Raw genomic sequence first — 23,339 nt, forward strand, 5'->3', positions numbered from 1 at the left:
GCATCAAACCCAAATCATATCTATTACGCGTTGGTTTGGTCAATTTCACCAATATATGTATATACACCAGGTAACATATACTTTGAACGGAAAAAGTGAAAAATAAGAGAGGAGTACGGAGCCACAAAAAGGCAATATCAGTATAGAATGGAATTAGAATGAAGCATACAATGGAATGGGATGCCAAGTCAAATTATTAATCCTTCAAAAGACAAAACAATAACATATATTCCATGATTGATATGTATCTTCACAGTTAAACCATGAAGGCAGGATTCATATCGCTGAAAACACAAGACAATAGATAGCAAATTTTACAAACCTCGAACACATTATGATCTGTTGCCAAGAATAATCACGCAACCTCATCACCAAAGCTCTTCGATAAGCGGGGTGAATAAACAGCACATCTTTTACCGTATATATGGTACAAGTCGCCAACTTCTTCCAAACTACCATGATTTAAGTGATATGAGAAGATCTTCCGTCCTATTCGGAGGAAAACGACATCCACATCTGGATGAAAATCCAAGGCATGAACATCTTGTGATTCAGGGATCCCATGTATTTGCAACATCGCTCTGATATTAATGCAATGCTTCAACACCCATTCGACATGACGGTAGTCCTTGAGCATCCAAACCTTTATCTCACCCTTGCTTTGCAGCATGTAATGCAAATAACCCCCCGAGCGTCCAAGACGTTCGATCCAATCAGATTCAGGCAGATCAATTCTGCGGCAAACCTTTCCCTCTAGATCAACCCCTAAGGCTTGTTTCAGACCATTTGTGACATAGAAATTTCCGGCGAAGAAAGTAGCTTGTGGGCTGTGATATTTTTTGGCATCGGAGACTTCGCTCACGACCCACTCGTTTGTCTTGGTCGAGAAGATCTTAAACCTAAGGATCTCGCGGACGTCGGAGTGGAAGACATGGTAGTGGCGGGAGATGCGAGGGTCGAAGCCCAAAGCTAGGAAACCGTAATAGATATCATTTGCTTTGGGGACAACGGCCCATTCTCTAGTGGTGGGATTGCAGACATAGAAGGACTGAGCCTTAACACCACCCATTCGGCTTTGTGCAACCCACGAGTGACAGAGGAGCAGCCCATTGCAGGAGCTGATGACCTCCATATTCCATATGTTGGGCAAGAAACTGAGGGTGGTATCGATGGAAAGATCGTCATCATTGTTTGAGAGGTTAATATATTGGATACCTCTCCTCGCCCTGTGAACCGGCGCCGAGCCTCCATTGGGGACATTGAAGAAGAGCCCAGACGCCGCACGAGGGAACTTATTCTGATAGCAGGGATCTGAGGAAAGGACGAGCCAGGACTTGGAGACGCATTGGAACCGGAAAAAGGATTTGGTCGGCAGGCAAGAAAGAATCTCCACCATGAGATCGTCTGTCAGTTTGGCAACACAACGAACCATCTTCTTGTAGCGGAGAGACGAGGCTACTTTCTTCCTCTCTTCCTATTGGACTTAGATTTGGAAGCCCAAGGAAGAAGTGTTGAATTCTTTATAGGGATGGCGACCCCTTCGAGGATCTATAGGCCGGCAATGTGGATAAATACTGAGTTGCATTGGTTTCATCGAGGTCCTGCATAAATTATTCCATTTCAAGGCAACTATGCTCCATGAAAGTTGGATTACTTTATAAACCATGCATTATAATACGCCCAGTAGCGTCATCCCTGCGCAATCAATTTGAATAATTTTTCCTTTCGTTTCTGTTATCTTATTGAATTTGAATTGCAAAAGATTCTTTAATTCAAATCATGGAAGATAAGATAGAGACAATGGGATTGGTATGTATTTTGATTGAGGGAGCTTTTCCACTAGAGCCACCGAAATTTAGTACTGGATATAGCAATCAAAGATGCTACAAGTCCATCTACGTAATTTTTCCTTTATCTACTTGATTTGTACCTTGCACTACTTTCCTTACGTCGCCATATGGTTAGGCTATATATTGATGTAAAATATTATTGTAATTGAGATTCTAGATAGGGTGATTTTCTTTATTCACCATATAGTTATATGAGTCGGATTGAGTCACTTATTTAACACAAAAAAAAATGGTTACGTGTTTGAATTTTTGACCCACCTAATAAATAGATTGTGTTTAAGTTGATAGATATTTGACTAGATGTGATTAGATTACCATATATATATATATATATATAAGAGATTGTTTATGAGAAGAAATTAATTAAGGACCATTCAATAACATTTTATTTTTTGTTCCTTTTTTAACAATATTGTGGTAATATGCCCCCACCAGAGTCGAACCCCAGAACTCCTTCAGGGCTCGTTCGGTTCGCAGGAAAAGAAGGAGAGAAAGTGTGGTCAACAGGAAAGTAATAAGATGACTCTTATTTGGGTGGAGTTTTCAAAGAAGAGAGATGGAAAAGTTGTATTCCCATAGGAATATGATTCCCACATTTCATGGGAAAGACCATGGGAAAGTCTTTCCCATGAGAAACATGAGAATCCTACTTTCCCATTAGGTGGGAATCACTTCATTTTTATTTTTTTCCAAAAAAACCTTTCAATATTAAAGAGGCATTAAAGACCTAACTTTTATTAAGGGCATAAAAGAAATTACACAACTTTTCTAAGAAAGTAGATGGGTTAACCAAATATAAGCACTCTAAAAATCTATCACTTTTCCATGTTAAACCAAACATGCCAAAAGTACATTCCCAGGCATTCTCTTCCTATGAATCTTCTTCCCATGAATCATATTCCTAGAGAGAAAAATGCTTCCCGCGAACCAAATGAGCCCTCGATGACAATGGTGTCAACCAGCTGGGCCAACATTTTATCAACAATTTTACTAGTTACTCTTTTGCTTCAAAAGCCAAAGAAGAAATATTAAGAATATTCATCCATGAGACAAGTGGGAGGTCTTACTCTTGGGTTCAAAACTGAGCGGTGCCAAATAAAGCCATACATGAGTATTTGCAAGTAGAGACAGCAATGCATGGAAATAAGTAATAGGCTACACAATGAGGGATAGCTCCAACCACAGATGCCCATAACCTTCTAATTCTAGTGCACCCACCAAACATCATCACCAGCTTAATTTGTTTGGTGAGATACCTGGATAGACTCACTGCGCCTACAACGGTAAGAATTCTCAGTCATCAGCAATTAAGCTAAATCATGTTTACAGAGGCTCCAAAAAGTTATGGCGTTTATAATTGAATTGTTCATTCCTTTGGATGTTCTTATGATGTTTCCTAAGCTGGACATGATAAACAAGACCTCCCAATAAAGCATTCAAGTAAAGAAAGATCAAATCAAACCACGCAGACTGGCAATGCCTTAGACTGCATCAATCTGATTAGCGTATTAAGGATTTCTGATTTAAGCAGAAATACTGAGCAGAATATAAAGACTATCATCAAATATAGACAGATAGAAGAAAAAATATTACGGCAGATGATCCTCCTACTCGTAGTATCTTCAATTCATGGAAGCACTCTGAATGGGACCTGGACCGGAACAAATTTATTGTTGAGAAGGTAAGATTCAATCATAGTCTGCAAAGAAAGATGTGCTCTCTCATTGTACATAGCATTACTGTTTTTGTCAAGAAAGAAGAATAAAATCAAATCAGATATAAAAGATGAGCTCTGTTCTTCACATCTACAACAATATGTACTCAACATGACCTTACAAGATTCATACATCCACGAGAGAAGAAAACTCCGGGAGATACACTAATGCTAGAGCTGCCACAGATCATTTTGTGAGGCGTTAAGGCTTGAGAATCTGAACAAGTATCCTTCTATTTCTTAAGAACTATGTACATAAGACTTCTGAATGAGAGAAACAGCTGCAAAATGATGTCAGTGCCTATAGCTGTTCACTGTTTACTGGCTCGCTTTGGCGGTAAATTTCAACATTCCACTTGAGGACCTGTCATATGTGATGGTTGGAAAGAGTTCAAGTGAATTTATGCACAGGAGATGATTGCCTCAGCTCGTAAGCTGCTTGGAAACAGTCTGCTGCTTGATGCAGTGAACCATCTGCTTTTGAGATGTAACCAAGATTCAACCAGGCATTATGATTTGTTGGTTCTAGACGGAGAGCATTCATTACAAAGCTCCTTGCAAGTGACAGTGATTTCCCTCCAAACATCCTTAGAACAGCTGCTATAGAAACCATGCTTGGAACATAGTCTGGTTCAAGCGAGAGTGCAACTGAATAAGCTACCAAAGCATCTATGTGCAATGACTGAGCTTCCAGTAACATGCCTGCAGGCACCCAACAATGCTTAAATAGACGATCAGACCACACAGCAGTAAGCTGGTGACAGAGATGATCTAACATTAACACAGAATTGTGATTAAAGTGAAAGAGCATCCTTGTAGACTGTCATAGGAGGCTGACCAAAAAATGTTTTTTAACAAAGCATTTCATTAACTAGATATTAAAGAAGGTTCTATCATGAAACATCGCGAGCATTTTCAGACAGTATATTAAAGAATGAGGTTTGTGCAAATTATCTATCCTCATAGACTTGGACACGAACACAGGTATATACAATATCTAGTTCAATAATTTTTATTTTTCTTATCCTGGAAAGGAAATCCAAGAAACACGTACTTAAAGTCGTACTCAACCTGTAAGGCTCCATCTTCTGCAGCTAAACTGGCATGTATCTTCAATAGAGATAGTGGATATCATGATAAATTACTGTTGAAAAAAAAGGCATCAATAATAATACTTCTGTAAGCTCTTAATATTGGTGTCAGGTTTCCATCAAAAAAAGATTTTCAGGCAATACATGCATCATCAACTACTGGAGGAATTTCCTTGGAGAGGGGAAGATATAAGTACCTAACAAAAAGGCAAAAAAATGCTAAAGAAACAAAAATTCAGGCATTATGTCAAAAGTACATGATGATGTTTTCTTCAGGACTGCTATTCCAGCTATGCTTCGGATACACTTTTGAGCCAGAACGGTCCCAGGACTTATATTAGCCAGCAACCATTTTGGTATGGTACAAGTCCATACCGTGCCATTCCAAGGCATCAAAATAGGTAAAGAAAAGGGCAAAGGGAGGAGATAAGAGGAAGAGAGAGAGAGGCAGGGAGAAAAGAGGAGAAAGAGGAGGCTTGCTGGTGATGATGTCGCAGCATCGAAGAGCAGGGAGCATGCAACATCTGGCAAAGAGGGAGAGGAGAAGTATACCGGTGATGGCCGGCATCGAAGAGGGGGGAGCAAGCGAGGTCCAGCAGCAAAGCAAACAAGAAAGCCCTCGAAGGCTCTCAAACCATTGAATTTGGTTTTTTTTTTTGGGGGGGGGGGGGGGGGGGGGGGGAGATAATTTTAAAACCGAACCGACCCCAACCTGCTAAACTGTCTCGCCTTGGCATCAGTTCGGTTTAGTATGGGCCGAATTGCTTGACCCAACCTGCTAAACTGTCTCGCCTTGGCATCAGTTCGGTTTAGGATGGGCCGAATTGCTTGATTCGGATAGGTTCGGTGATCACTGTAGTTTTAAGTCTAAGTTCATAGTTACTAAGGATGGGAGATAATAGAGAAACAGTCATGACCATGATATTTTGCCATTGCCACTATGCTCTATGGTTTAAGTCTAATTTCAGAATCAATAACAATGGACGATAATAGATAGAGAAACAGCAAGGACCACAACATTATCCCAATTGTAAAACAGCCCAGCAAAAGTTACTCTACTTGGAGATCATTTTTGAGGTATTAATATCTGACAGATTACTGTCCTTTCAAGGCACACCAATTGTTAAGGTTGTTTTAATTAAAAAATCATACAGAAAGGAAAAATCAGTAGCTTTCATTTTATATGTTAGCTCTTCATCTGTGTTTTGGATTGTTTTTAATATTACATAATGCTAATTATTGGGTTAGTAACTAAAAATAAATAAATATAACACGTGCTTATGTTCACAAGCAAAAGATGTGTTCATTTTGATGCATGACACAATAATGAAGGGTCAAACTATTTTATAAGAAAAAAGGAGAGAAACCTGCCCACACTATAATTATCAAAGTCGAAATTCTCGGGGATGCACCCCCCAAGACTAGAACCCAAAACCTTTGGTTGCTAAGCAAAGAGGGCAGCACCATATTATAGGATCGAATTATTTGTTTAAGTTTTCAAAGTATATTTATCTCTGCTTCAAGGCAACTAAAAGTAGCACAAAAATAGTATTACTAATGTATCCTATCCAAGGTTTCAAGAATCAAACCATGTGGTTCTGTGCTGACTAGCAGGAAACACATTGGGCCAGTACCAGCACCCAGCATGAGTCAGCATGACACTCATTAATTATTTTTTTTATTTTTAATTAAACAGATAGTGCTGAGTCTTTTTTTGTTTTTTATTCCATCACAGCATGAGATATATGCTTGTACGGCACAATGCAACATACAACCAGCATTGGCACCTAAACCCTTGACCTTATCATTCCTTTGGCATATTTTTCAACACTATCGTGTATCTTTCACACTAATGAAGTTCACTGTCCACAAAATCTTGTAAATGTATCTTGTCAGCTGTTGACCAACATAAGAAAGACAACTGACATCTTAATCATTGCCACCTGCTGCTATTTTTCTGCATTAGACCTATACATAATGGATCAAGTAAACACTAGATTTATACATCATCCTTAATGAGCACCACAAGCAAATCTTGAGATCTCCTCATCAAATTCCCAAGTGTAGAATTGCTTGGTCTGATTACTAAACTTCATAAACCATGTAGACCTGCACCATAGCAGTCTCTCCAAGCCAAGTTGATTTTTGAAGACTCAAATTAGAAATAACAGCAACTAGGTCCCATACTAAGCCATCATGTGTAAGAATTATATATATCACACCATATGTCACAAAGATTATTCTTCTCTCACTATATACATGATCAATCATTTGACGAGTACTCGTCTGTTTCTTTATTAAGTCCGTCACATTAACGATTTCATCTTTTCATCACAACCATTGCTTGGAAAAACCCTTGGACAGACACTAAAACTTATAACAATATGAGTGGAAATGAAAAACCTTTCATCCTTTAGATCCCAGTAGACAAATCCTTTCATTTAATAGGCACTAACATACAAATTATTCTGAAATATACTCCAGGTATTCCAACCACTTAAAAATAATCAGACTGGTCAGAATAATAATAAAGAATTTGGAAGACATATGGTGCATACACATAGGTAGAATGACTTGGGTTCATCAATAAGGTCAATGGTAAAAAGGAATCCATCAAGGGCAAGTATCCCCTACATTCAAATACAACTACTTGATGAAGAGACCAAACAAAAAGTAAGTGTACAGACTACAGAGTTAACAAACTCTTCATAGTGCAAGCTATGGTATAGCCCAGTGTAGCATCCCTATTTTGTTGGGAGGAGGTACCACTTTCAAATGTTGAGGAAAACGGTAAATGCTTACCACAATTATTTTCAAAAGGTAAAATAAAATAAAATCCTTATCTTGTAGATTTTGACGTCTCTTGCTTCAATACCAAATAATTTAATCGAGAAAACATTGAAAAGAAAAAGGTAAGAGACATCAGATAACAAACTAGTGAGATTTAGAGTGAATTAGTGGTTCGTCAATTTAACATTTGTAGGCCCACCAATTATAGAGGAAAAAAAACTAGTTTTCACCACTTAGAGCCTGGTTGGATATTCCTGCAGCAATATCCTGTTAACCTACCCAACCCACATCTTCTAAGGGCCTACTCAAGTCCCAGCCTAAATCCTAGTCTGTGGGCCCATAGGCCTATAATAAGAAAAAAGACCTTTATAAAGGTCTTTTTTTCTTCCCATAGGATTTAGGCTAGGAGGTGTAGGGTTGATATGAGACATAATTAAATGGATGGCACAATCCATGAATCCAGCGAGAAATTTAGCCAATCCTGCTAGATTAATCAAACAAGCCCTCGGGTTATGTGCTACAGATGCATAAATATATTCCTTATTTAGCATCTCAATCTAAATATTAAACATAGCCGGGTTAATGCTAATTAGTTCTCAATATTATTACATCTAAGGGCATGGGACTGCATTTTATTTGGTTTTTTGGTCGGTTTGTGCCTTAGAGATGAACACAATTCCCTATATCAAAAGTTATTATCTTCCCATTTTTCAAACTCTAGGAGAGATTTGGAGGGTTGCACCTTGCTAGGATGACACTAATTTCTAGAGAATTGACATCGGATTTAAAGTTGGCCATAATATTCAAAGCTTTATATGTTGATTTCAGTATCCATACGAGCACTCAATTGGTATAGTTTGTAACAATTGTAGGTATGGTGCAACCCTTGGTATACGGATGCACCTAGCGCCGATTCCCTATCAATCTAGTGTGGTATGCGGTATGCTAGATGTAGACCAATATGGTTCGGTACTTAAAATTCTCTGGCAATATCTGCTTGATTTTTCTATTGGTTCTTCTCAACTAGAATAAGGTCCACAGCTGCTTGGATGGAAAATTGGATCCTTTGGTAATATCTGCTTGATGATGATGATCAAATTAATGTGCCTGTCAATTGTTTCAATATACTTTGCCCCATTTGAGTACTATAAGCCTTCTTTGGTGGCTTGTCTTACCATACATGACTTGTTGACTACAAGAACTTTCTGTTTTAGCCACAATCTCAACTACCCCCAGTAACTTTATTGAATAATGGCCTACTGCAAACAATGCTTTCCTTTCACAAAGTGCCTGAGCAACAAGCAGCCTTCCAGTAAATGTATATTGTCTTGATAGCCTCATATATTTGAAGTTTGAAAAACTTAGGTTATCCAGCCCTATGGGTGGCCTTGTTCCAAAACATATGGTCATGCTATTTTTAGCAGATTTTCCCAAAGATCGACAATTCACTAAAAAGCAACCACTTTTCAGATTTCTTTTGAGCTTCCTCAATATATCTACCACAGGTTTTCTTAACATGGCATCACCAAGGTTGTTTACAAGATCTTTCAGTGTATTATTGACCACATTGTGCTCAGTCAACCAAGCATCACCAGTTTGTCCCTTCTTCAATGATGCTTACATCAATTCTTTCATCGTTCTCCATGACATCTCTATGGTTAATATGATCATTAATATATGTCACTGTTCATGCCCTACTACTGAAATTTCCATTTTCTCAGTTGACTCTCTAGTCTTGTTAAATGCTAACAAAAAGATGGTGTGTACTTAGTACCAAGGAGAAGTATAGCATCATCCCTCTTGACCACAAGCGTAGCACTAAGATTGTTTACCTTCAAATTTATTTTGCTAATATAGGCAGCATTAACTTTGCCCTATTCATGGTGAAGCAATTAGAATATTAGATGATCCCAGAGCTGAAGAGATTGAATCGAATTCACTTATGGTATTTACAAGCTACCTCACCTCTCACCATCAGTATTCTAACTGACTTCATTACTGAGCCCCATCATGCTGGTGCTGCTGCTTCTTACTGGAAAAACTCTAGGCAAATAGTATGGTGTCTCCATTTCCTTGGATGACACATTTGTACATGAAAAAGCAAGAATACCAGTACAGTCCATGCTAGAGAATCAAATCAGAGAACCACATCATGGTGTAGACTTCCACAAAGAATTTCAGGCTTCACGATCTTGTTGCTAATCACCTTTATTTTGATGACTAGTGGACAACTAAAAGTTTCATGAAAGAAACAGTTATATTAAGACTCACTATCATTTTGTTTATCATTGTTCCATAGAAAGAGAAGGTGATACCATATTTCCAACCAGCCTCCGGCTGACTTCCTTACTCTTCATATTCTAAATGATCTATCTAAATGTTAGAACAGAAGTTTGAAGGGTCGCTTCAAAATCTGTTGGTGTGCATGTATGATGCCAAGTCCTGCATCCCCATAGCAATTAGTATTATAACTGGAACCCTTGGTATATGATCCTCCTTGATTTTAAGGGAGTTTTTAAGTTGTTATTTTGTACCTCTACATATTACTAAATATCTATACATATTTGATTATATACTGTGCAACCCTTGAGGCATGTCCATTGTATGGTTCTATGTATTTTGAGCAAAATGATATAGTTGTGTATAATTTGGCATAGTTGCTCCAGGTAGATGCAGAATGTTTACCATGCTTCCAACATTTCTTGATTCTCTTGAAAAAGATGCTTGATATGCCTAATAGGATGAGAACATCTAATTCCACCTTAGAAGCCTTCATGGTTTGGTATTTACTGTCAGGCATGTAGACAGCTGATAAATTACTAGTAGACAGAATAAAAAGGAAATAAGATACATTATAATCAAGTTCTTAGATAGTATAATAACCTGTTGCATGCCAGCACTTCGGAGAGAAAATTTCAACAGATTTGGCTTTTTCCAAGCAAACATACGAATCAGTCCATGATTCGAGTTTTGTATAAATGAACGACAAATCTAGCCATGCTTCTGTTTCTAAATCTTTTACTGCTTTAACCTGCCCAAAACAGATAGAAAGATGGAGACAGAGCAATTGAGAACAATGACACTAGAAACAGAAAAGGCAGCAAAAAACACCAAACAGTTTAGATGACAAAGATCATGTCAGCTAATTTGATCATTGCAAATATAATCCAAAAGGGGATGCACACCTCAGAATTGTTGCTCCAAGACTTAAGTTCCTTCTGCGCCTGAATCATGGCAAGCAGAATTCTGTAAGTATCTATCGCATTCCTGGGCTGTTCCTGAGCAACCTGAAGTAAAGCTTTTAACCGTAGAAAATCCAAATGATCCATTTTTCCAGTCTCATCTATAGCAAGATCAACTATTGCTTCAGCCTCTTTGAAGTTCTGCTCTGCAGATACTACAAGAGCTAATAGTTTCCAGCCACTCACTGAGCTCCCAGCCACCATATCCAGATATCTTATAGCACTTTCAACAGCTGTGTTAAGATTTCGTTGCAATGCATTCTCCCTCCCGAGGCTATATATGACCTCAGGACAATCTTTCTCAATAGTTGCAGCACAGTGTAGTGACTTCAGAGATTCACTCTGTAACCTCAGTCTTTGTGAATCAGAGATGGAAGACCTAGCACAATATCCATAGCAAACACCAAGCAAGTGGCTGGCAACACCCCTTAAATGTTTTTCCTGATTATTAGTAAATTCAATTGCCTTCATCGCAAAGTTTGTCCCTTCACAAGCATGATTTGGATTTTTATAACACAACTTTGCTCCTAATAAAAGTGATGGTAGATGCAGTTTGTGCTTCCTTTCTGAATGACACAAACCTTTTTTTAAAATGTTCAATGCAACATCATCTAGTCCTGCAGCACTGTAACAAAGTGCAAGAAGATACCATCTTTCACCTCTGCTATAGATACCTGGCAACACTTGTTCTACGTGTCCTGCCAAAAGTTCAAATTGTCCAGATAATGAAAGTGCATGTATGAGATGATCCATGATCTCAGCATCCCAATTTATTTCCTGAAAAGCTACCTTTCTCATGAGTATCAGCAACAACAGTATTGCTTCCTCTATGTTACTTGTAGGGATCATATGTCCCCAAACTTGTTGAAACTGTGGAGGCAGGGGTACTTCAGCACCACCATATAGTAAAATTGTTGCCAAGTCTTTCTGTAAGCTAGCCAACCTTTTCAGATCTAAACTCCAAGGCCTAACAAGAGCACGGCGATACGCAGAAATAGCTTCCTCAAGAAAACCAGCCTGTTTCCAAAGCTTAGGAAGCAATTCCAGTGCTTTGTGAAGCATGTCCTTCAGTTTAGACTCACCTCTAATTCCCTCAGGCATACCATGAGGCCATGCGGCTTCGACAATGTCCAGGATATTTTTGCATTCCAGTGCAGCATCTGTCAGATGCGAACGTAAGCATCACATAAACATTGGCTATTATACTAGTCAATACAATGTCGAGCAAATACGAAATTCAACTTTTCTTCAGCTTAACACAAAGGAATCCAGGTATATTTGTATTTCTGTCCTCTCAAAATATTTTGGATACAAGAGCTCAAAGAAAATATGTATGCCGAATATTATTCAATTAATATAATTAAGATGTGCTTGCCCTTTTTTTAATAACTTTGGATGATTAAAAACTAGTGACGGATATGATATTTTTTGAACTAGGGTAGATTCTAACAGACAGTGTTAGCAATCTATGCTTGGTTGAAAAGGGGCTTGGAACTCTCAAGAAGAGGGTGCTGGATCAGGAGCAAGATTTTAGAATTGCCATATTATTCCACACAGAATTCTTTGTACCCAGATTATATAAGAATCTAAAAGATTAACTCTTGCACCAAATTAAAAGCATCATTTAAGATCTGACTGTTATCAGGCATGTCCTATGTAGTTCCATACTCGTTGAACTTAGTCCACCTGACTGAGAAGCTGACTAAGAAAATAAGTATGAGGTCAAATTCAGACCACATTTAAGCATAGCATATGTCACATTTGGTTATGAAAATTGATTTTTAGAATCTAGGAAGGAATTTTAGGTAAATTACTTTTTTAAGAAGTGAAATGCCTGCTATTTCATTGCCATTTCAGGTTATTTTTGAGTCAGGTTATGAAGCATTAGTTCATAGTCGACACAAGGTTTTTAAGATTTTACTTTCTTGTTTATGGTTTTGCTTTTTCCTTGTACTAAAGAAATAGTAAAATTATAGAGAATTAAATTTGATTTTTCTATTATTGAATTATATAATAGTTGAGGCTTCCTCATAAGTATGCTCTCTTTTTTTAAAAGAAAAATTATTAGTGGCACAAATTTAATTTTGTCACCAAACTATAAAACAACGGAATGCTACAGAACTATTTTGCTACCTCGTCAAAAATGCTGTAGTTGTTTTTATGACTGACAGGGCATTTCATCACCTAACAGGTGGTAAAGGTGTAGGATTCATCCTATGAGGTCATGTGGGATGCATGTTATTTGTTGGGGCAATAGGCTGTATGGGACAGTCCAAGACAAATTACAACCAATTTCAGGGGAACCGACTTATAGATAGAAGGGGACTCAGCAACGGTTGTTGGGCAGTTGAGGAAGAGAGAGAATGGAGTAATGGATCACCACATATTCTACAGGACATATTATCAGTTATCGTGAATTTCCTCATAGTAAAATTGCCTAGATATACCAAGATGTTAATGCCCCTGCCAACTGGCTGTCCAAGTACAGCCTTTCCTCTTCATCTACAATGTGTTGGACAGGAACAATCCCCTGCTTGCCTTCATTCCTTGGCATTAGTGGATTGCAGTGCATACGTGCTTAAGAGAATGGTTGTAAGACGGTAAAAGCCTAGGCCTTTCAAATAAAAAGGACAAAAGAGGAAAGCAAAAAAAAAAGGTCTCCATTTCACACTTAAACCTCATGTTTCATTTGTTCAATATGTTATGCAAGTTGCAACAGTTTTGGCTTCAGATAGGATTTAATATGCAATGCGTGGATTCAACATTGGCCCTAAAAGTTTGGGTCCATGGATTTCTGAATGCAAGATGGCACTGTGGAAGTTAATGAGGGCATAGTGCACACGAGACCCTAGTGGTTCCAAGTAAGGGTGTCTGAAGTGTTCTTTTAGGGAACATCTAGATCTAGTATTCCCAGATAGCAGCATGTTCAGGTTCAGTGGACTTCTGAACGGACAGATGAGTGTTGTGACTAATCATATATGCTTGTTGATCCAAATGTCAGACCTTACTAATGTTGAATTCAATATTGGTCATTACAATCGGTTGAATCATTTAGAATTTCATTCTTATGCAATCCTTATCGTTGCGTATTTAACCATCCCCTCCTTCTCTCTCTTAACAATAACTTCTTGAAAAAGGTTATTAACTTATACCTTCCCATATTATCTATTTGTATGTTTCTAAAGAATGTTAATATAGAAATTTCAATCTTACATTTTCCTCGTGGAATTCAGTATTCCCACTTTATCACCTTCTCTCGATACATTCTTCCATTATCTTCTCAGCAAATGGTATCCTTTCAGACACTTGCAAGTCCTTGTTTCTCCCTTAGATACTCATTGGTTGCGAAGCAGCAAAGGCCTTAGAAACTCTGGAACATATGACTTTTGGATTATTTGGGCAGCACTCGATTTATCATTGTATACTTCAGCAAAACAAAAACCATTTCATATATTCCCCACATTTCTAATTGACTATATGTTTTCTTTTGCTTGTTCCGTTGGAACGTTAAGTAAATCAACCTTCTTATGTAAATTTTTTTCATGCAACAAGGTATGCATATCTTCTCGCTTAGCTTGACTAGACAGTTAGCAAGCAGTACAAATCATAACAAAGAACTTGCTCATCGGATTTTTCTACCAGTTTTACAAGTAACTAAATCTTGTCAGGTTGACATAAGTGCAAAAAGCATACAACAAAGCCCACATGAAAAATGCAAACTAAAATCACAAATACAGGGTTAAAAACTAAAGTTGAAAGTAACCTTAACCAAAGTGATTAAAAACTCATATTACCTTTATGTCGACAAAGCTGCTCCAAAGACTTGGATTTAAGCAATATTGCTTCAAGAAGAAGGCTAACTGAATGCATCGACATTACATTCACCTGCAGGTTTTCCCCTTTGGGACGAGTCTTTCTATGCTGAGTTCTTTCAGCAATAGCTTTGATGATCCTTGGCCTCAAGCCACGAATATCAATCCCTTGAAACACTTGCAATGCTGCATCAAAATTTCCTCTCTGATACTCCAATCGACCTAACAATGCCCGCGCTTCCTATTACAACATAAAAATGCTATCAAATAATAAAAATGAAAATTAGGGATATGAAGTTTGGATGCACAGAAATGAACTTAATGATGAAGTAAAAGAACCTCGTAATTCAACGATAGAGTCTCTTTTAGGGTAGATTCTACATCATCTACTTGGCTATCATCAAACTTTGAGTCCCAATCTCCTGTTTTCGATGAGAGGCCACTGACAGAGAAGTCCCTCGTCGCAAGAGATTCCGGTGACTGAGGCATCTCATTCTCTTCAAACTGGAACTGCTGTCCTGAGCAAGTGCACAGCATGGTGATGGATTCGTACCGCAATGTGGTTCAGCTCATTCAGTGATCAGCTGCTAATAACACCTATGCTCTCTGATCAACAATTCCATTAACAGAGTAGCCTATATACTAGATTGTCGATTCTTTTGAGGAATTTGCTCAGCTTCCTTGTTTCGGTGCTGAAGAGGCAATCTACAAATAAGCCACTACCAGCCTGATAAGATCATCATCTTCTGGTAGTCCTTTAGGAGATCTAAGAAGAGAAGAAGAAGAAGAAGTAAGCTATTTGACAGCAAAATGCAATGAGCAATTAGTGAAAAGGAAGACTAAAGCAGAACACCCGAAACATCTGATATATGAACCCATCAAAATTATTTGAACCAAGGATTCAAATTTTGAATGCAAACTGAACATTAAAACCCCATAACCAAACAACAGAAAACTTTAGATACAAATAAGAAAAAAAGACTGTAACTCCACAAGGAACCATGTTTTTACATGATTGCTTATGCCCCTCTTTTGGTTCCTTTATCCCAACATTTCACATGAATCAAAAGAGCCCCATTCAGAGGGTCATGAGATGATCCACTGACCCACCACCCACTATAACCAAACACTTAAAAACAAGCAAATTATGAAAGAAACAATAAGAAGAAAAAGGAAACAAAAGTTACTCAGCCTTTCAAATCAAAAGTAAATGCTAGAACACCTTTTAAGTTTAAATCCATCCCCCATTTAATTTTTAAAAAAAAAACCACTATAAGCATTTCATTCCTCGCTCATCATCACATCCAATACGCTAAAGATCAACTATTTTGAAAACGCAATTCATGCACAAAACCAAACCCCTCGAACATCCCACCTCCGAAATCCCCAAGAAACTTCCGAGAGAGAGAGAGAGAGAGAGAGAGAGAGAGAGAGGGACGTTTCCAATGCTAGTGGAGCGAAAGAAAAGGGGGGATCACATCAGACATGGGCCCCGTGAAATCCAACAGACCAAATTTATCGGATCCAAGATCCAAACAGCACACAAAAACTCTCATTGTTATTTTTAAAAAAAATAAAAATGAAGCAGAGAGCAAGAAAGGGACGCGAGGTTGGGAGAAGCGGCCAATGTCCAACACCTTTCAGGGCCAGAAAGGAATCGAGCAGCGTAAGATTCGCAGAGAGACAAAAGGGGAGGTGAAAGGCTGGGGATGGAAAAGTTCCAGCAAAAAAGACACCCAGAAGAGAACGCACTACTAAAAGAAAAAAACTGCTCCACTTTACCTCCCTTCTCTCTCTCTTGGTTTAAACTTTAGCTTGAACCCTCAAAAATATTCCAATTTGAATGAGACATTTTACAGAGAGATAGATGTAACGTTTTTTTCTTTTTATGTGCTTTGGATTCCTCTTGTGGTAATTAATGGTGGAATGGTGCTTGATTAGAGTGAGGACAGTTTTTAAAATGTGCACATGATTTCCAATTCAAAAGGCAATCCTGGCCATTTGTTTGACATTGTGAAGTTTCTGTCTGCAGGAATGGAGGTGGGCTGGTGAGAGACAAGGCCTTTACCACCCACCAATGCTGACACCTTTCTTTATGATCGTAGTGGTACACTTTTGGTGCCTGTTTGGGATTAAAATAAAGATAGGTTTGCTAGGTAGAATAATTTGGTAAACCTTCCTTTGGCTCAAGATCCACGTATACATACATACATACATACATACATACATACATATACATATATGCATATACATATATATATATATATATACATATATGCATATACATATATGCATATACATATATGCATATACATATATGCATATATATATACATATATATATATATATGTATGTGGGGATTGATAACCTACTCTCTGTTATGGTAGGTTATCAATCTACCCATTTTTCCGTAGACAAAAAAAATATTCTTACTTTTTATAACTCTTAAGAATATTTTATGTTATTTTTCAATCTCATATTAACTCATCATCTCAACCCCTAATTAATACTCTCTCTCTCCTCAGTAGGTATACATATGTATGTATATATATATGTATGTATGTATATAGATGTATGTATGTATGTATATATATGTATGTATGTATATGTATGTATGTATATATATGTATGTATGTATATGTATGTATGTATGTATATGTATGTATGTATGTATATATATATGTATGTATATATATATGTATGTATGTATAAATATGTGTATATATATACATACGTATTTATATATATATGTACATGTGTATGTAGGCATACATGTATTAGACTGAACCTAGTATTTGAGCCAGCCGGGGAGGGTGTGGGCCATTGCCTGGAAATCAGTAGTTCTTGTCATCGAGGTATATACCAACCAAGTTTTACGTTTAGCCATCATTTTGCCAACATGCAAAAATCAATGTACGTAAAAAATGATTCAGTTGCAACTTGCGTGGCTGAATATGCGTTATAGTTTATATGATTTAGTAGAATGTTTACATATAGAAGAAAATCAGAATGTAATCTGTTAAGTTATACAAAAATATGTATGGCACCGTGCTCAATTTTTACTATTAGAAAAGAAGGGTAGGGTATTATGGGTAGTGATAGAAAAAATATTAGATACCTCGATCTTGTACTAAACCAACATCAGGCAACCTTAGTACGTAGGCAACTTCGTCCCATTTGAGAAGCCAATCAACCAAAAAGCCAATCGACCGAGGTGAACTTCGCCTCCAACTAAGAAAACAATCGACACATGCTGACAGAGACTGATAATCCTGGCAATTGGCCATCGTGACAATGACTAGCCATTGCAACAATTATGCATTCGACTCATGGTCAGTACCATATGTCGCCCACACTGATGTTGTACTATTGGCCGCCACCTGACTACTGACGCACACTGACCTAGGTAACGATAAAATCTACTCTCCTATACGAAAGGACAGTACAGGAACCTCAGGTATGCAACGCAATGCAATACGATATCATGTAATATTACTCACAGAGAACTACAGTCTTTTGAAATCTCTTCTTTTTATAGTGTTACTTCTCTATTCTAACTTAGGCATCAGAGGGTCTCCTGCCGAAACTCTTCGATAGGCGGACTTTTTGCAGCTGCACTCCAACTTTTGTCCAGATTCTGCTGCGAGAGGCAGAAAGGGGTAAATTTAAAGTGTGCAATTCAATTATTCAATGCAAACTTGAATCTGAATCTGTGGCCAAAGTATCTAACATTTATTCATTTGCTAGCGGAGCTCCTCTTGTTGGTGACAAGTGCCGATTTTATGTGCTAAATGTGAATTTCATATTATGTTGTCTGCACTGAAAGAACAAATAAATAGTATGCGAAGTTTGATAGGTTATGATGCCGCATAACAGATGTTGACACTTCCCACCATAATAGATTAAACGCTCAACGCTCAACCTATTTAATAAACGATCTAAACAAGTTGACTCATTTATGACTCAAATTTATTAATATCAAATTAGAATATATTTAAAACAAATCGATCAATTTGATAGATTGGATCATAAATTGTCTAATCTCTATGGCTGAGTAAGTGAAAATGGGGATTTGTAAAATATTTCAAAAGCATGAATGGTTAGGGGGGAAATGTATTGAAGCATATATCAACTTGTCACTTTGTTAACAACATAAAAATGGCACAACAACTTGACATATCAAGCAAGCCTTTTACTCAAGTATAAATGCTAGTAAATATTAAGTAAAGTGGAGCACAATTCATCAAGCAATTTAACTCCCAGTCCTCACTAGAAGTGAACTAGCTCTAAAGAATGATCTTAAGGGATCTTAGCATAGGATGAAGGGAAAATACAATAAAAATAGCACATATGCTCATAGGAACTAGGTATTAAGGGACAAATATCGACCAAATTAATGAAATAATTGTTGATCCAAAAGATGGATTTTGATGATTATAAAATTTTTGAGTATAATTATTGATGATTTGGTTTGCCTTAAAAATAAGAAAGTCGAGTTTTGTAGAGAGTTCAATAATTTTGAAAGATTAAATAAGCATAAAGAAGCTTTGAAGAATAAATTCTAAAGTTGAAGTATTTGAAGTATTTTAGGAACTTTTGTAGTAAAAGAGTCGACCTCGGAATCAACCGAGTCGACCCTATAACAGTCTCAGATAAAAAACAGAATGCAATAAAAAACAGCCCTTTTGCAAGTCAACCCAAGCAGCACAAGTGTTGGCTCCAAAATTGTTTCAGATGAAAGACAGAACATAATGGAAATCTGCTCTTTTCTTGAAAATCATAAGTCGACTTTTGAAGAACACGAGTCGACCTCTCTGAGTCTGACAATTCAAATGGCTAGTTTTTCTACGAGCAAAGAACGTACAAAACAGTTTCCAATAGTTATTTTCTCCACTCCAATGGCTAAAAATATATGTCCAACAATTTTTCAAGCTATAAATGCTTTTAACTTTAACTCGATAGGGAGTGCATTGAGGAGATTGAGTGGACAAAATAAAAAAAAGAAAACAAGCCAATCACAACTTCTAGAGCTTGAGTATTAATATGAGAGGTGACTATTCAAAACATTCGCCCACTTTATAGAGAGCTTCTAAATACCTAGAGAGAGAGCTTCAACATCTATTAATTGAGTCCCATTATAAGATCAAAAGCAAGCAAGAAAGAAAAATAAAAAAAGGGCTAAATTCTATCCACTTCAAGATCCCAACATTCGGAGCAATCACACTAAAGCTACAATGGCATAAATCCAACTTTTGTAAAGGTTATATTGTATTTTATTTTATATCTTGCTTTTGTGCACAAGATTAGAAAATCTCATGTGGGCTTTTTGGTATGGCTGATCCCATAGAGAATCGGCTACCTTGCAAGGTTTGCCTGTACTGGAGAAATAGCCAGGTTGCAGTCAATTGCCCTGAAAATTTGACTAGGTTTTGCCGAGCTTGGAAGTCAACAAAAATTTCTCTGTCTTGAAACTTAGGGTTGGTCTTGCTGTACATGTAAAACAGCTTAGTTTTGGTTGATTGCGAGAAAAAAGCAACTAGATTTGGTTGTGAGCTTAAAAAATAATTAAGTTGTAATCTTGTTGATAGATTATACTGAAATTCTTAACAAGGAAGCCTTGAGGAGTGGACGTAGGAGCTGAGTTTGGCTCCGAACTAACATAAACTCTTTGTGTTTGAGCTGCTTATGCTTGTGCTTATCTTATGCATTTATATATCACTCACTTTATTGCACATTACTTATTTCACATCACTCTCACTTTTCACAATTAAGTTTAGATTAGTTTTGCTTAAGTATTATTTAATTTTGTAAAATTTTTTTTGAGAAGCTCAATTCATCCCTTCTCTTGGATTGTCATCTTGAAAAAAAAAAATAATTTTTTTAATTATACCTGAATTTTTTTCCTTGTTCAAATTATTCTTGATAAAGTAATTGATTAATAATTATTTAATTATTATTTATTTATTACTAAATTTTACATTATGATAATTAGTTTTTCCATCTATCTCAACAAAACCTTATAAATTACAAGTCAATATTGTTGGATATTGTTGGTAGTCAACTTACTTTGGCGATTGTGTAGTTTTCTTACCTTTTCCATGCTTTTTTTTAATAAAAAAATTAAAAATTTTTAATAGTTTCTTTAATGTTTAGCTGTCTCGCTTTCATTGAACTTGTCATAATGAAGTCAATTAATACTTGATGTACCAAAACAACGAAGCTACCAGGATCAAGATCAAACATGAATCTCAAACACTTAGGTTAATCATAACTCGGCGCGAAAAGTTAGCTAACCCTCCAACCTCTCGGTGAGGCCTTTCGGCGTGTTTTTTTGACCCTTGATGCAGCACGGTTGTCAAGGACCTGAGCAAATCACTGGATCACGGGCCCACATTGGCCACCTTTTTTCATGAAAATTTTAAAAACCCATTGACCACACCATCTTTTCTCAATCCGCACCAACTAACACTAGATTAAAAGAATATCACAATGCTTTTCTAGTCCCTTCAAGTTATTCCGATTCATTTGTGTTGCAAATTATCCAAACCAACTACGTGAAAGGAGAATAGAGCGAGAATAGGAGTTTCTTAAATACTAGTCGAGGATGAATTCTCAGCAATGCACGATTTGCATCAAAATTATGCAGCATTCGGTGCCCTCCACCAAAGGACGGATTATTATCAAATAAGAATGTGTTATCTGCCATATATGACATGCTGTTGTTAATAATGATTCATCTTTTAATGATGGCTATCAAGTATTATATAGCACTTTATGGTACAAATTGTGCATCGTAGAGAATCCTGGTTGTTATTTTAATTTTTTTTTTCTGATTTATTATCACTAGCCAGATTTTATAGCATTCGTGGCTCAAAGGTAGCTATAATAAAGCCAATCTCTAACATGTTTAATACATGTAATCTGAATTCATTTCGGTAAATAGAAATAGAGCGAGAGAATTGAAATTTTTTGAGTGTAACATTATGCTACAGGAAAAGATTTTCATTTAAGTTTTAAAGCAAACATTGCTTCTTTCTCTTCTTTTTTTTAGTTATTTGATGCTCCTGGACAATTTTGGCTCAACAATAAACTACTAGCGAGATGAGTGTTAATTTGACCGTTGGCCAATCTTAAGAATAAAAAGAAATATAATATCTTTCTGCCAACTTGAACAATCAAATAGGAAGTAGCCCAATGTTCTTAGAAAACTTCTTTAGTCGAGTCAAGTATAGCTTTAATGCTTATTTACATATGCTTAATTACCTAAAAATATGATTTGTATTTCATTTAAACCTTCAGCAACTCTAAAGCAAAAAGTTCCGTCATTTTTTAGGAGCTTGTTTGACGAAAGAGTTCAAAGCTCGGTAGTTCTTGTCAAGCCCGTTCCCACCATAAAAGGGGGAATAGAAGCTATCCCGGGTTCACAGGCAATGCTGCAAGTTTCCTCAACTACGCTGGCCAATATTAACTCCATGGCAGGAAAGTCAGCGACCGCCTCCCGTGACTTCCTCGGCTTTATTGCCGCTGCTCGGAAAGCCCACTGAAACCAATTAAATGTGTTTCTGGCCTTAGACCACTCCTGTTTCTATGTGACTTTCGAGGCACAGGCCCCCGTGGTCCTCACAAGGCTCGAGTTCCAGGGAAACAATAAAGATGCCACGTTTCAGGACATTTTTAGTGAAGATTTTAATGATTAGATCTAACAACTGATGATAATCTAACAATTTAGGCATGATATTTTATTGCACTGACAAAAATGAATAAGGATGGGTTACGCGGTCATGTCTAATCTGGACTCAAATTTAAATTTTTAACCTATTTAATTTATTTTAATTTATTTAATAATTAAATTTAAGATATATTTAATATGTTTAAAATCTATTTAATCTATTTCTGTTCCATCTAATCCAATTCATTTAACTTATTTAATATATTTAAATCAATTTATTTCGTTAAAAATTTATTTAATTTATTTAATCTGATTTAACTTATTTAATAAATAAATTATATGAATTGAATTGAATTATCTATTTAATAAATATATTAGATGCGAGTTGATAAATATTTGACCCAATCTGCATCAATTTGATCCAGCTGATTACCACCCCAATGTAGCCCATCAACACTCTTTTTTTTTTTTTTTCACTTTGTTCCTAAAAGAGCTAAGAGATTCATTGAACTTGATGATAATGCATCCATAATTTGGGCAAGCAGTTCGTAGCAAAATCAGCCAATAAGTTGTTTGGCTCTTTATGTAAGATCGGTCCAGGCCTAGGAGAATAAGTTAGGAATTTCGGATGGAGTAGAATGTTTAATAAATCCATAGTTTTTTTTCTACAATTCTAACTGTTCAATTGTTTATTCCAATGAACCCCAGCAATCTTTTATGAATAATTATTAGAGGAGTGGTAATAATAGTTGTTGCAGCTTCTATTCTCAACTTCTTATTTACCACCAAATATGATCACAATAGTCTGCTGAAAATAAATATATAGTCAAGAAAATAGGAAATAATATGTCTGAATCATAACACTTCTTTTTGGAATTTAGTTTTATCAGGAAAAGTTCTTTTGACTTCTATACCACAAAAAAAAAAAAGCATTTTGCAGGCATCAATATGAGACTTTCATCTGAATTATAATGATTAGATTATTGGTAGAAACAATCCTTATGTTGCCAACCACTACTCAGAAAAGAGGTTCCACAAATATCTAAAACAAAAAAATACGCATTGGCTAACAAAAATAATGTCTACGGTAAAATAGAGATACAACTAGATCAAGCGATCAGAAAATAGCATTCATGAAACAGATATGTTAATTAAAACTTTTTGGTTTCCA

General features: G+C 36.6%; 2 protein-coding genes across 6 annotated transcripts; both read right to left on the bottom strand.

Annotated features, from left to right (window-relative positions):
- Positions 1-355: 355 nt before the first annotated feature.
- LOC120107865 (F-box protein At5g07610-like) lies at positions 356-1,432 on the bottom strand. The gene has a single exon (XM_039121367.1). The coding sequence runs from the start codon at positions 1,430-1,432 to the stop codon at positions 356-358; it is 1,077 nt and encodes a 358-aa protein (XP_038977295.1).
- Positions 1,433-3,548: 2,116 nt separating this feature from the next.
- LOC120107866 (protein NPGR1-like) lies at positions 3,549-16,229 on the bottom strand. Of its 5 annotated transcripts, none has more exons than XM_039121374.1 (6): positions 16,137-16,229; positions 14,839-15,265; positions 14,482-14,740; positions 10,631-11,847; positions 10,329-10,476; positions 3,549-4,266 (listed from the first exon to the last, which is right to left on the bottom strand). In XM_039121374.1, exons 2-6 carry the CDS (start codon positions 15,034-15,036, stop codon positions 3,956-3,958), a joined length of 2,133 nt encoding a protein of 710 aa, XP_038977302.1. In that variant the 5' UTR covers positions 15,037-15,265; positions 16,137-16,229; the 3' UTR covers positions 3,549-3,955. The 5 variants fall into 5 exon arrangements, 4 of the variants coding, with proteins under 4 accessions (XP_038977302.1, XP_038977301.1, XP_038977300.1 ...); XM_039121373.1 differs by lacking the exon at positions 16,137-16,229 and adding an exon at positions 15,875-16,099; XM_039121372.1 differs by lacking the exon at positions 16,137-16,229 and adding an exon at positions 15,353-15,646.
- Positions 16,230-23,339: the final 7,110 nt, after the last annotated feature.

Source organism: Phoenix dactylifera, unplaced genomic scaffold, assembly GCF_009389715.1.
Source record: "Phoenix dactylifera cultivar Barhee BC4 unplaced genomic scaffold, palm_55x_up_171113_PBpolish2nd_filt_p 001050F, whole genome shotgun sequence".
NCBI classification, from domain to species: domain Eukaryota; kingdom Viridiplantae; phylum Streptophyta; class Magnoliopsida; order Arecales; family Arecaceae; genus Phoenix; species Phoenix dactylifera.